Genomic DNA, 14,659 nt, shown 5'->3' on the forward strand with positions numbered 1-14,659 from the left:
AGGAAGTGTATGACTTTCATTAAGAACTGCCTTGTTGCCACTGTGTGTAAAATGAACCTGAAAAATTCTGAAATGTATTACTAACAGGCCCTACTGGCCACCACTTACTTGGATTTCCTATAGATTACAAATGAAAGTAATTTCAGCCACCAGTCTTCTTCTTCAAAGAAGGCTCATGACTTCTGAGCTACAGTATGATCCATTTTTATTTGAAAAATCCAGCAGTTACACTTTTTATTTCTCTTATAGGAAATATGGAAAGAGTATTTTTGCATTATGTTGGATTTCAAATTTTTCTAGGCAATCAATTTTTTTAAACCCCTGTCTTTAAACTTTAATATTATGTATTGAAAAGTAGGTAACTAAAAATTGCATACTGAAGAATTTCCAAATTAAATATCATTAAAATGTATACTTTGTCTAAGGAATTCAGCATTATGTTTTCATAACAGTAGTGTATCAGGGAAAGTACAAAGACTATATATATAGTTTGTGTTGTGTTGTGAGATATTCCGCAAAAAAAAAAAAAATAGAAATTTTCAAGTTTTGAAAGAGGAAAAGTTTTAGAAAGGTAGAAAATTTCTCATCTTACATAATGTGACTCTGCTCTGACCTTTTAGCTAACTTCAAGTGTGGGCACATAACTATTGCTACATAAAGTAAGTTGACATGGGTATAAAAATAGAAAAAGTGGGCCAAGTTAGCGGAAAGCTTCATAGCGAGTCCCCACCTTTGAAATACATCAAGTTGACAGAACAATCTGAATAGTGGGCTTATTTTATTTTGGCATGGAAACATCTATAAATCTATAATGGTCTATCTCTACTTTTAAATATTATGAAGAAAGAGTATTTCTCATATTTAAGGTTCAAAAGCTACTTTTACCAATATTATTTAGAAAGATGATTTTTTAAGAGGAAAAGTCTTCAAAGACATAGTGGACGGAATAACTTTTGTTTTCCATGGAGCTAATGCCTGCCTCTCCCCTATTTGATTACTTTTCTCTCTCCCTGTAACTAGTCAATTTTCAAGTTCTCAACTGTGTATTTTGTTTGAGCACTTGTAATCTTTTTACTTTTTCATTAATAATCTTCCCCCTCCCCCCTCATGATACTTGTTACATTCTCTGGAACCATTATTTGAATATTGTACTTCAAAGGCAGAATTTTAAATTCTTGGTTGGATTTTTTTTTTTTTTACTGTTCTTTTTTGTTTCATTCCACATTCTGGGACATATTTTGCATATCGTGATGACCTTTTCTCTATTTTTCTGATTTTTCTTAATTTCATATAGATTCTGTTTGCATCCAGGAGGAACTTTTTTTGCTCCTATTCTCGTTCCTCTGTTGAAACTTTTCTTATTGAGTCCCTGGGCTCAGCTGCCAGTGGTCAGAAAACTGCAGCAAGTTTGAGCCGTTTGAGTTGGTTTCACAGACGTTTTCTCCTGTGGAAATAGGCAGAGCTGCTGTCCTCCTACTTCTGAGATAGAGCTGGGCTTGGCTTGCCTTAGCCTTTCTTGGTGTGGGACACTTCTCTGGGTAGTCTTTGAATTCTTTTCACTTACAAAAGTATTCTTAGTATTTTCTGCTTATACTAGAAAAATCTTAGATGCTCTGTGTCTACATTGTGGGAGGCTTTCTACCTTTGACTTTTACCATTTTATTCTCAGTTATTGAATATTTGAGGGAGATCAATATTTAACATGGTTAATTATCTTAAAATTCTAACCAACCCTAATTCCATGAATACACATTTCTTCTGGTGTTATATCTTTAAGGCTTGTTTTCCTATTGTAAAAGAAGACGAAGTCATAGTTAATTTGATGACATTGAAAAATGTATAGTGATACACAGAGTAATTTTGTGTCTTGTGTCCATTATGTCTTGGTTGGTGGAATTCTCTAAGCAGTAACTTCAAGAATAATTACAGTGATGCACACTCTCCAAGTTACCAGTGTCGCCGTAAGCATGCAGAACTCAGGCATAAGCTCCTCCAGGAAATTATGCAAACTCAACATAAACCTTCACTTCCACTCTTCTGTTTTTACAGCTGTGACATTCTGCCATGTGTTTGCCTTAAGATGACACCTGCATCCTCTTCCATGGCCTCCTTGGGGTCTGTGAATTATACCAGGGAGCCCTCAGGCCTTGGACTTCTGTTCCACTTTTCCTAGCTCATTAGGAGTGTCTGTGTTCCGAGTGTCTGTACTTGAATAGTTTAAAGATGAGGTACCCAATGAAGTCTGGCTGCAGATCCAACCTGAGACACGAAAATGGTCGTTCTGATACTGTATGCCTAGGAGCTGAGATCCCCCACTAGAGAGAATCTCATTATAAGCTTCTGTTTCCTCTCTCACATTCTTTGGAATAAATGATAATAGTGACTTGTGTTTATGTAGTGGGCTCCAGCTTCTGGGATGCACCTGTGTATCCCATTTCACTTGACTGCCACAGCAAAGGTGAGCCCAGCAGCTGGGTGAGCATCCACATGTTAGGCATAAGAAAACAGTCCCACGAATTCTAAATTTTAACTGATTTCTGAAATTCTAAATTGGCTGTTTTTTTCCATCTCCACTCTGCTCTTTAATAACCAGATGCTGAATATTTCAACTTCCCCTTCATATTTGAATTCACAGCTAAGGATCAAAAAATCAAATTTAAGCAAACAATGCTACTTAATTCTCTCTAGTTACAAATCCTATTTTGTAAACTTAATGTCTGAAATCCAATATTTTTATTAACCAGTTATTTTATTTTCAGTTTAGCAAAAGCAAACAAACAAGAAAAAAACTCACAAATAAAGGTTTTGAGCTGGGGAATTGAAGTATTTGTTTTAAACAGAAACTTAATTTTGAGAAATCTGTCCTAATCCAACATGACCTTTCTCATTGCTAATTTCTTTATTTTCCATTTTTTTTTATTCTAGTTATGTTTCGGCTTTATGACACAGATGGGAACGGCTTCCTGGACAGCTCGGTAACTTTTTCTTCAAACTTCTCTGAAAATTGCAAAATAGTTTCTTTTTTCTTTTTCTGTTTTCTGTTGGAAAGAAGCAATGGATATATTCGTAGTTATCACCATAGTAGGCACACCTCATAGAATTTACTTCTGCTCACACAGAATTTTTGTCATCTGACCAAACAGGACCGTGAGCATGCTATCCAAAGGTTTTGAAAACCAATGACTTTATTTCTGCATTAAGCTTAGTAAACGAGGAGAATTCTAACCTCATGAACAAAACAGGCCAGAGTTGAAACCACCACTTAGAAAAGCAAGAAAACTGCTTGTAAGATTTGCCTCTAAGGAAAAGTAGTGAGTAAGCATGTAGAATCTAAATAGATTGTGAAACTGGTTTATAATTTCCCTCTCCTATAGTATTTTTACTCATAAATGCAGTGTAGTGGATTAAATGGATTTACAGCTTGATGTGAGAAATCTTTTTTGACAAGATCTCATCTAATTTTGTGTGAAGCTTTCATTGTATAGCTTAAGCCAGAGAAAATAGTGAAAGGAAGAGTACATCTGAATGATAATCTGAGAAGTGTGATTAGATGTTTGTTTCATGTATCATATGTGGGAATAGATGGCGGCTTTCCAGGGAGTGGAAATGAGACCCCAGTGTGCACATAAGTGCTGCATGTTGCACTCAGTTCTAGTCTATCTTTGCTGATAATGTGTTTGGGGTCTCGAGGAAACTAAGCAGTAATAGAAGAATTAATGTTGGAGTTGTGTTAGGCATTTCCAAGTGTGTGGGCACATCAAATTCTGTATTGTTGTTTTGGTGGTGGTGTTAACGGTTGAACACAGGGGAGCCCTGAATAGCACACAGTGAGGGAAACGCACACAAGCTGATGAGCTCGTTTGTCAGAGGGCTTTTCTGTTCATCTGATAGGACTTGCTGTGGCTCAAGTAGACCTAAGTATTTTTTACTGTATTTGTTTGTGTATATGTTTATGTGCACTGCTGCTATGTGAAAATGCCGAATTCAAAGGACAACCTGCAGGCTTCATCTCTTTCTTCCACTAGTTCAGGTGGTCAAGCTTGGTGGCAAAAGCCTTAACCTGCTGAGCCGTGTTGCCACAAGACTTTTACAAGGATATTAGTGACGTTAGACATATCTTTCTATAGCACCAAGTAGAATAATTACATGCTTGCTTCTCCAGAGGGAAGAAAAACCCTGCAATCCCTACTTCAGGGAATGAACACCACCGTGAATTGACACTGTGACTCAGGGACTTCCTAGGTTTAAACCACAGAGTTCCTTTGTTCTTCTTCTGTGTATTAAGCTACACCTAGAAATACTGAAATACAGAATGAGCTTACTCATTTTTTCTGGTGCCATTTCATGGAAAGGCATTTAAATTTCTTGTAGATGTTTAAAAATGTTTATTGTATCATTCATGTCTACACTAATGCAAATTATATTCTAATACATCTAATGCACATTTGTTTTATGTAATGTTTCTTTTTAATTAAATTAAAATGATATGTCTCAACTAGGCTTTTAGCCATGGGTTGGCAGCTGATTTGAAAATTTAGTCAAGTGCTTTTTTTTTTCCCTGGATTTTGGCCATTTTAAGGGAACATATGTAGCTGATTGCTGCAAACACTTATAACTAGATGCCCAATACAAAACACTGACTTCAGAATAAATGGATTTGCTCATAATTAGTTCTTAATTTTCTTTTTTCTCTTTTATTTAAGTTAAATTCAAGATATAATCCAAGGGTTTATTTTTTCTACACAGTCCACCAACTTCAGTATATTTCCTTTAATAACTAACTGCTTAAAATTTTGCCTTCTAAAATAATTTACATTGATATGTTAAAGATCTCACAGTTCACTATTTAGAAGCAAAACAGAAAGAAAACTGTTGACTTGAATGCTGACTGTATCTCACACTAATAATTAATAATTATTGATTATTTTCAACACTCTGGTGATGGGATGAATGTATTTCTTATGATAACACATACTATCTTTGTAGTAATCATGAATTTCATTAAGTTAGGATTTCCATTTCATTTGTGAGGCAACTATTAAGAGAGGGTAAATGATTCATCCGATTGACATCTATGAAGCATAGGTTCTGTTCTTTGATCCAGAAGCTTGAGTTCCTCCACAGAATTGAGCAAAGGTGGAGTGAATGAGAGGTTAGTGATTCCACTGAATTGTTAGCAGGCATTGGAGTTTTTCAGTCTCCAATAAGTTGACTTATATTGTATTTTCTATGACAATATTTCTCACATGACATATTTGTTAGTCATATTTCTTCTGGGAGTAGAGTAGCTCTCATTCATTACTTAGGGGATCTCTTGGGTCCCCATGAGTTAACCTCTTCTTACCATATTACTGTTTTTATCTCATGAACTGTGACCAAATGTGACAGGGATTCCAATAGAATATATAATTTCAAACATCATCTTTATATAATTTTATACTTAAACAAATATCACTTTTTAAAATAACATAACTTCTATATTATAAATAAACAAATATCTTATGAAAAATTATAATTATTTTTCTGGCGATAGCTGGAAAGAAAAACAAGCTTTAGGTATAGACATTAAAAATAATTCAAATTCATTTAACTAAGCCATATGTATTCACTGGCAGTTGCTCAAAGAGCTGAGATTAGGACAGAACATGAAAATTTAAACTAAAATTTGACCTTCTCAGCAAATAAATTCTGCATATGCTTCGCCTCCAAACCTTGACCTCACAACACCTTTCTAGTGAAGCATCCTGAGAAGCGGATAGCACAGTCAGTATATTTTCTCAGTGCACAAAAATAAAAATAGACCTCTCAGTTATCTGCCCATGCTTCCAACCCTCAGGACTTCCAGTCACTTCAAATATCACAGCCTGAGAAAATACACAAGTACTCCTGTTTTCTGGAAAGCATGGCTTGATGAAAGCCCTGCTCGGTACTGTGGCGCCCTCTCCTGGTGAAAGTTTCAACTAAAAGGCAAGATGGATTATAGAAATCTATAATAGCTAATAAAATTTAGATTTAGCTACTTTTTTCTATGTTGTTAAAAGGTATCTAAATAACTTCTATGTATGTATATGATTTTAGGAAATTGGTTCATATAACCATTGTACTAACTGAACAAAAATACTCTAAATCCAAGACTAACCAGTTCTTTTCTCTGTCTCCCTCACTCCCTCACACCCTCCATTCCCCCTCCCGCCTATTCCAGGAATTAGAAAATATCATCAGTCAGATGATGCACGTGGCAGAGTACCTTGAATGGGATGTCACTGAACTTAATCCGGTAGGCATATGGGTGGGTGACGTGTTGTCTAATTTGTTCATGGGCTATTTCCTTTTTAGTGTTTTTGGAATCTGCATATATTATGATCATTCATTTTTAAATTTTGTGACTCGATTATTATGTCTAACCAGAAGTTGAGTCGAGTCTGCATGGGACGATAGGGTGCATATGGTGTTTGGCCTGCATGGAACGATAGGGTGCATATGGTGTTTGGCAGGCAGTCACCCCGGCTTTCTTCCTCCTGGTTTTTTGAATGGGGAGGTTACATACATGAGAGTAAGTGGATGCTGCTGATGGACACTGCCGCCGAGGTCCATGCTACAGAAGAGGCTGCTGTATTTATATCCAAGGTGTACTGTGCTGCTCCTGTGCATGTGTTATGTAGTGCCTGTAATTCTTGGATGCACTCTTTTATTTATTCCTTAGGTGGGTGAATTGAGATCAAAATATGTTGAAACTGCTTACTCAAATCTCTACAGCTAGTTAAAAACACAGCCAGGAAATTTTTACCAATTTGTTTAAAGAAATTATGTTTAAAAATGCTTCTAAGAAAATAAAGATGCCTTATTATGTATGAATTTATAAAACTCCAGCATCATTAAAATGTATTGAAACCTTCCCTTTTAGGCAATTTAATTTTATACATAAATAACATTTTGGGAGAAATTGATGGGAGACAGTTGCCCATTTTATTGTTGAAACCCATTAAGTTTATGAAGTGTCCATGAAGAAAGCAATTCAGTTTTATTTAAAAGATCTGTATACCATATGAATCTGGGAAAGCTTCTTTGTAAATCGCCACTCACATTTATACAGCTACTACCACGATTAAGATAGGACACTGAGGCCAGGCATGATGGTGCGCACATTTAATCCCAGCACTCAGGAGGCAGAACTCTCTGTGAGTTCTAAGCTAGCCTGGTCTACAGAGCGAGTTCCAGGACATCCAAGGCTGTTACACAGGGAAACCCTGTCCTGAAAACCAAATAAATGAATAAATGAATAGATAGATAGACAGACAGACAGACAGACAGGTAGATAGATAAAAAAGAGGACAGTGAGGCAGAAGCTCATTTGCTTTCCCCTTCTGTCTTAATCAAAGGGAGGGAAGGCCTGAGTCCTGTGAAAAATGGTAACATAATTCTCCCCACAATTGAGACTTCTTCCCATTCTAATTCAACTGTATTTTAATTTCACTTGTTTGATGGTGGAAATTTGCCTGCTGTGTTCACAGCAAGTGACACTGTCATTCACAACTGTAGTTTGTCTATGGAGTTCGAGGAATTGGTAAATTGTGTATTGAATTTATTAAAGATTCATCTTAGTATTCTATTGAAATCATGTGATTTATTAGAAGTTCTATTGTTCCTTTTGACCGAAAAAAAAAAAAAATGAAGTACCTCTTTACCTTTCTGTGACAAGTGTTCATCTATCAGTGAAGTCTGCTTATTCTCATGGGGGAGATTGAAGGAGGGGATCTGTTTTCTATCAGTTTTCAGAGCAGAAGTGGATACAACCAACTTCCCAGCAAATATAGTTGTGGTGTCTAGTGCTGTGCCAAAGTGAGATATGGACGTTGCAAAGGAGGTAACAGTTGGTGGCTGGACAGTTAACTGAGACTACTATCTACTGGAGATCACAAATAACAACCATGGCATTATTTCTCCTGAGCAATCGATATGTCGGCCTCCCATCTGCATGGTCCAATAGTGGAGTTAGGGAAACAACCTTGCTTTGAATACGTGTTTGCTGTCATAGCTCACCACCTCATCTTGCCTACAGCCTCAACAGCTCTTTCCCTTTAACATTCGTATGCCCTTTTTAGGTCTGCACAAACAGAGCAAAGTGACATGAGGTTTGTAGAAACTAACAGGAAGCCCAACATGTCCTTAAAAAGAACATTTCTTGAGTGAACCTGGCTCTACCATTGGGTTTACTAAACATACATTATTACTGTATGAGGCAGAGGACAATGGTGCATGGTTTCAGTCCCATCATTATGGTACTAAAGAAGGTGAGTCATTGAGCCAACTTGAGCTAATTACAGGAACCCTGCCTCACAAAGCCGAAAAACAGGCATAGGGCTATGAGAGAACTCTCACTGTGCCTTGTTCTTTTATGGTTCTTTGCTTTGGTAGGATCTCATAATTTAGTCTAGTGTTGCTCAAACTCGCTGTCTTCCTGCCCTCGGGTCCCGATGCTGGCATCTCAGGTTTGTGCCATCACAACAAACTCAATTCTCCTGATCCATCATCTCTACTCATCTGTTGATGTACCCAAGAAGCACGATGTCTTAATCAGATCTTATGTCATTTTATCAAATTCTAAACCTTTGGTCTTTTATTTTGAAGATAATGGAAAAACAATGGTGGTGTGCACTTTCTACCATTGAGCATATAGTAAGTTTCTCAACTTCCCCAAAGTCTTCTTTTTCATCCAGTAGATCTGGAAAACAATCTTACAAAAGACACCAAGCAACCAAGCAGAATGCTAGGAAAATACTACTTGCACTTCCAGTTCAAGGATCACATTCATAGCATCTTTTCACATCTTTGTTCTTAAGGTGTTTGGATGTATTTTTCCTAACTGCTTAAAATGTCCATATTGTATAAAGGCAATGCTCTTCCAAGGTTTTTGTTTGTTTGTTTGATTGGTTTTTACCTTCCATGATTTTCCTAGATTGGAAGCTTGTTGCCATTCACAGCAACCAAGCATAACATAATTGGAACTTTTGTGTATTTTATAATAATAATCACTCAAACACTACATGGAACTTTCTGTATATGCCAGCCATCTTTAACTTATAATACATTGTCTCATTATATCTTCACAACCCTTTAAAATAAGTACCCACATCATCACCACACTATAAAGAGGCAACTGTATCACACCTGCATATTGTTGGACATCACTTGCAAGCCATCTTCAAAGAAGTCTAATCAAATGTGATCAAGTCGTTAAGTTTGGGCTCTGTTAAATTGTTATAGGCAATTAAGAACAACTTAATTCCCTCACCCATTACTACTTAACAAAGAATTATTTGAGCTCTTTGCCATGATGTTAATTTGCCCAGACACTTTCTGGCATATATATGAACTTAAAAAATGATCTTGAGGAAGTAATTAGAGACTACTTTTATCCTTACATTATAAGTACCTTTTAATTTTCACTGTGCTGCTGTTCCTTGGAAAAATAGTATAAAAGTTGAGCACCTGTTTCTAAAACTTGATCATCATGGAAAAGCTTGGTTCTAGAAATCATAACAAAGTCAACTATCTTCCCAATAACAGGATTAACATATTTATTTACAGACAATTTTTCCTACTCTCACTCAGTTTCTAGTCACAATATAGTATAATCAGTTGGAGGCAATGGTCTGTTAAACTATAAGGATTTTAAAAATCAATTCTTTGCATATTTTTCTCATCTCCTTTTTCCAGATCCTCCATGAAATGATGGAAGAAATTGACTATGACCGAGATGGCACTGTGTCACTGGAGGAGTGGATTCAAGGAGGAATGACCACCATCCCACTTCTTGTCCTCCTGGGTTTGGAAAATGTAAGCCTTTGCACTGAGCAGGGTGTGTGGCTAGGTCTGTGAGTATGCTCTTTGGCAACATTTGATGATCAGTTGTCTGGGCCATTTTCTACCATTGAGCATATAGTAAGTTTCTCAACTCCTAATAATTCCACCATGTGATTTTGTGAAACACAAAGCCATGTAAAAAGTGTTGCATGTATATGTAGGAAATATAAATGGGATTAGGGCTTAGGAGTATCTGTAGATGTAGGAAAACATAAATGGGCTTCAGGAGACTGGCATTTGACTAATTTCCATCTTGATTTGGTTTTCTGCAGTAAAGTCCAGCCATCAGGTGATTTAGATTAGGACCTTCCAAAAGTACCCCTTTCTCAGAAATTAACATCATAATTTCAAAGCTAAAATTTGGCTATTTTAAGTGGAAGTGATCTTATAGGAGGAGGGGAGGTATGGGATGTGTGGGGGATGGGTGGTTGTCAGGGGCTGGTGCGGTGGCACAGTGGGACAGCACCTGCCTAGCACACCTTAGGCCCCGAGTTCCAACCCGGGCTCCACAAGAAGAAAATCAAAAAGCAATTGCTAGCTTGAGGTGAGGGAAGAAAAAAAGATGGGCAAGATATTTTTATTTGGAAGTAATTGTTTATCAATTTTTAAATCGTATTTTATATAAATACTTTGTAAAATTATAAAAACATTGTATTATTTGACTACAGATCTATAAAAATTTAAATTTTTAGATAGAGTATTTTTAAAGAAATAGGATACTTTTAATGTGACAGTAACTGGATGACCATCTTTTGATTTTAATATAATAGCAGTTAGTTATATGTAGTTTATATAAAATATAAAACTGTATTTTAATATTAATTTTTTATGTTTTTGGTGCAGAAGGATTATTGGAATTAAACAGAAATCAATTGGGGGGTACTTAATCATCGGGACTGTGTTCCTAACAATAGCCACTAGATGGCAGGGCGACATTGCCTAATACAAAGAGCAATTTACGGGATTGGACATTTTTTTTGCTATAAAGAACTATTCTAAAAGAGAAATTTCACTTCTTTTAGTTTTTTGTTTTTTATAAACATATAATGCAACAATTTAAAATCAATTTTAATTAAATGATAACCCCTGTAAAACGTAACCACCATAAACTACATGAACTAGTGAGATAACCCGTAAAGACAACTTAGTGATGAGAGACAGCCACTGTTTTTCGGAACTGAAACTTAACTTCCTTGCTGCGGGCAGGTACTGTGTTCTCTCTCACAGAGGACTGGATTCATGATCCTCTGTGTCCCCTCCACTTCCACCCTGGTCTTTGGCTGTTAAATTGGGAGTGTGGGTGCTTCATCTTGAACTTGGCCATTCATGTAAAGTCTGCTTTGTTAAATTGTCCTGTGCGTTCGTGCATACTGTCCGTTATGACCTTGGGGAGTAGATTCTAATTGACCACGTGCTGAACATCATGGTATATTCGAAAGCGGCTGCAGTGTGCTAGCTACACTGCCCCGACAAGAGTTGCATCCTAGGAGAGCGCGACTCTCATGCAAAGCACGGCGGCACTTGATGACTTCATTGTACTTTATTACTTCTCAGCACACTTCCAGGAGCTCCCCCATTTTCAAGAGTGTCTGCTCTGCTTCCCACACCAGAAGCATCATTCCTCCCGACATGATACTAAATTACCGGAGAGTGGCTGCCGTTTCTTTTCCTGTTCAAGAGTTTCTATTAACTTCACAAAGTTCAAAATCAGCTAATCAGAAACAGACAAAGTATTGCAGTCTCACACCTCCGAGGGGAAATTCAGAGCTTTGTGAGTTCGAGAACCACAAAATATTTACACCTGAGAGTTTTGTCCTCCCTTTTCAGGATTCACATCACTGAATAATGTTTTAGGGTTTTTGTTTCTTTGTTTTGCTTTTGTTTTCTGGGTAGCACTTTTTCTTAAATATTACTTAACTCAGTTTTATTAACAAACAAACAAACAAAACAAACCCCTGAAACACATGTCTTCCAAGGCCATTGTTATACAAGGCTTACTTAAAATAGTATGTTTCATCTTGGCTTTTTTTTTTTTTTTTCACCTCAAAACTTAGAAAACAAAGTTCTCATCCTTACTTCACTGTGCCATTTCAGAATAGCATCCTTGCGAAATCTTGAGAGAAGTCTAAATTCTCTCTGTAGGTCTTCAGGCTTTGAGCAAGGTAGAAGAGCTTGCACAGGATGCCAGAACACTGAGCGCTGGCCAGAGGAGTCTACCTGACCTCAGATGTGGCTATGACAGTACTGAGAACCAGCCATGAGCAGCTGATGGCATTGATTCCCAGCAAGCCTCTTCTCCCTGTCCACTCTCCTGATGGCCCCACAAGCGCTCGCTGTGGCTTTATTTCCCCAAGCCCCAGAAGGTGATTTAACACCAACACACTTTATGAGTCATCCAGAGGTACGAGAGAGGCCCACAGTTGGAGAAAGCTCTCAGGTTTGTGACAGGACCAAGGCTAACATGTTTTAAATTGTCAGTGAACAAACATGTCACTCTTTGTTAACAGTTACTGCTTCTTTAGAGAGTAGAAACTGACTGTAAAGGATCTGAAATAAAATAGGTCCCAGGGCCGCAAGTCTTTATCGAAACTCCCATCCATGCTGTGATAGGATAAAAGCAATCACAGTTCTTGTATCAATGATTGAACAAAGCTGTAGTTCAATAAAACTTTATTTACAAAAGCAAGTTACTAGGCAGATTTGACCAGTGCCATGGTTTGTCAGATTCTGATCTGTTCTGTCACTGTCTTGTTTGTTTACTTGTTTTGTTTTATTTGTAAGGTCTGACTCTGTAGTCCTCATCTGCCTCAAACCTAAAACAATCTTCCTTCCCTCTTGAGAGGCAGAGAAAGGAATCTAAGCCCGTGGACACTGCAACTGTAGGAAGACAACAGCAGCTAGATGTCAGAAGGAGCAGGAAAAAGGGTCGGGAGCCGAGACACCTTCAGACGGACAGCCAGCCGAGCTTTCCTTGACTAAGGCGGTTATTTTGTGATAGGTAGTTAATCTCTCTAGAAAAATGAGAAGAAATGGTCCTGAACATGCCGGTCCTTTGCTGACACTTCAAAGTTTGAGCATTCCTTCCTTCAGATGCCAGAGATAATAATGCTTCAATTCTGAAATCTATGGTCTTTGCAATTTAGTAACATATAATCTATAATTATTAACATTAACATTTTTTTACTATATTCTCATAAAATATCACCACCTACCTAAATAGTTGTCTCCCTGAAATAAGAAACTTTAACTCCTCTTAAGAAATTATTTGGTTTTAGCCAGGCATGGCGGCACAGGCTTCCACAGGCCTTTAACTCCAGCACTCAGGAGGTAGAGTGAGACTTTTAGTGAGCTTGAGGGCAGCCTGCTCGACACAGAGAGTCCCAGGCTAGCCAGGGCTATATAGTGATAGCCTATGCCAAAAAACAAAAATAAAAACAAAAGCAAAACAAGCAAAAATAATTTATTTTATTTTAAATTTATTCTTTGGGAATTTCATACCTGTATACAACAAAAGGTGGTCAGATCCTGCTCCACCCTCCCCTAATCTCCACCTCCATTTCCACTCAGAGCAACCCTCAGATGTATGGGAACAGGGCCACTCACGGGAGCAAGGGTAACATGCCAGCTGCCGCAGTCCCGAAGAATGAGTCTCTCTCCTTAGTACAGTCTTTCTCAACCTGTGGGTTATGACCCCTTTGGGGGGTTGAATCCCTTTACAATGGTCACCTAAGACCATTGGAAGACACATTATGACTCATAACCATAGCAAAATTACAGTTATGAAATAGTAATACAAATAATTTTATGGTTGGGGGGGTCACCACAACTGGAGGAACTGTATTAAAGGGTCACAGCATTAGGAAGGTTAAGAACCACTGCCTTAGCATCTCTCAGCTGCCAATAGCATTCGAGTTAAGGGTGAGATCTCATGGCCTCCCTCATCCGTGCATAGATTTTGGCTGGCTTGAGGTGTGTGGGTCTTGGGCCGATAATCATGTGTGCTGTGAGTTCATGAGTACAAGAGCTATGTCACTCCAGACGACTGTGTTCCCAGCACGCCTCCCCATCACTTCCGCTTCTTCACCGACCTCCCATGAGCCTTCCATGTCGGGGATAAAGATGCCGCATTTGGGACTGAGCACTCACAGACACCTATTCCAACACTGACCAGTGATTGGTCTCTGTATCCACGGCTGCCTGCCTCGGAATGAAGTGTCTCTGACGATGATTTACAGCAGGCCTGGTGGACAGGTACAAACAGAGATACTTAGAAGGCAGTCTCACAGCATGACCAGTTAGCAAAATAACACTAGAAGGAAGACCCTCAACTTTGTGACTGTACAAGATATAGCCGCATTTAGCCTGAGCTGTATTTGGAGGGAATGTTTTCATTTCACTACATGGCTTCAAAGAAATACTGTATTTAGTTTTATATGCAATATCTATGATGCCTTTGATTAATAAAGTTTAAGGGCACATTTTTCTTCATACTTTTGCTTGGATTAATAACAAAGAAAGGATGTGTTCCCTGGTGAGATTTTTGAGTGACAAGCAGTGATGTGCTTTTATTAAACTAAATCATATTTGGAAAAAAACTGATATTCCACATTTCAATTAAAAATTTTAATTTGGTGAGGAATTTTTTCCCCACTCTCTATATTATACATGGATTAATCTATTCAGGAGTTGAAAAAACAGACAAGATCCAGGAAGCCCATTACAGGTTATTGAATGAAAACTATTATCTTATTATACAGTATGGTATGGCAAACACTTTGATTGGAGCCCCAAGGAT

General features: G+C 37.7%; 1 protein-coding gene across 5 annotated transcripts in view; it reads left to right on the plus strand.

Annotated features, from left to right (window-relative positions):
- Dgkb (diacylglycerol kinase beta) overlaps positions 1-14,659 on the plus strand; it is a 717,548-nt gene that overhangs the window by 204,055 nt on the left and 498,834 nt on the right. For all 5 annotated transcript variants that reach the window (XM_037210503.1, XM_037210502.1, XM_037210504.1 and 2 more), the window contains 3 exons: positions 2,926-2,975; positions 6,203-6,277; positions 9,718-9,837. In XM_037210503.1, coding sequence (XP_037066398.1) covers positions 2,926-2,975; positions 6,203-6,277; positions 9,718-9,837 — 245 coding nt within the window. The remainder of the gene's footprint in view (positions 1-2,925; positions 2,976-6,202; positions 6,278-9,717; positions 9,838-14,659) is intronic.

This window comes from Peromyscus leucopus, chromosome 14 (genome assembly GCF_004664715.2).
Source record: "Peromyscus leucopus breed LL Stock chromosome 14, UCI_PerLeu_2.1, whole genome shotgun sequence".
Classification (NCBI taxonomy): Eukaryota; Metazoa; Chordata; class Mammalia; order Rodentia; family Cricetidae; genus Peromyscus; species Peromyscus leucopus.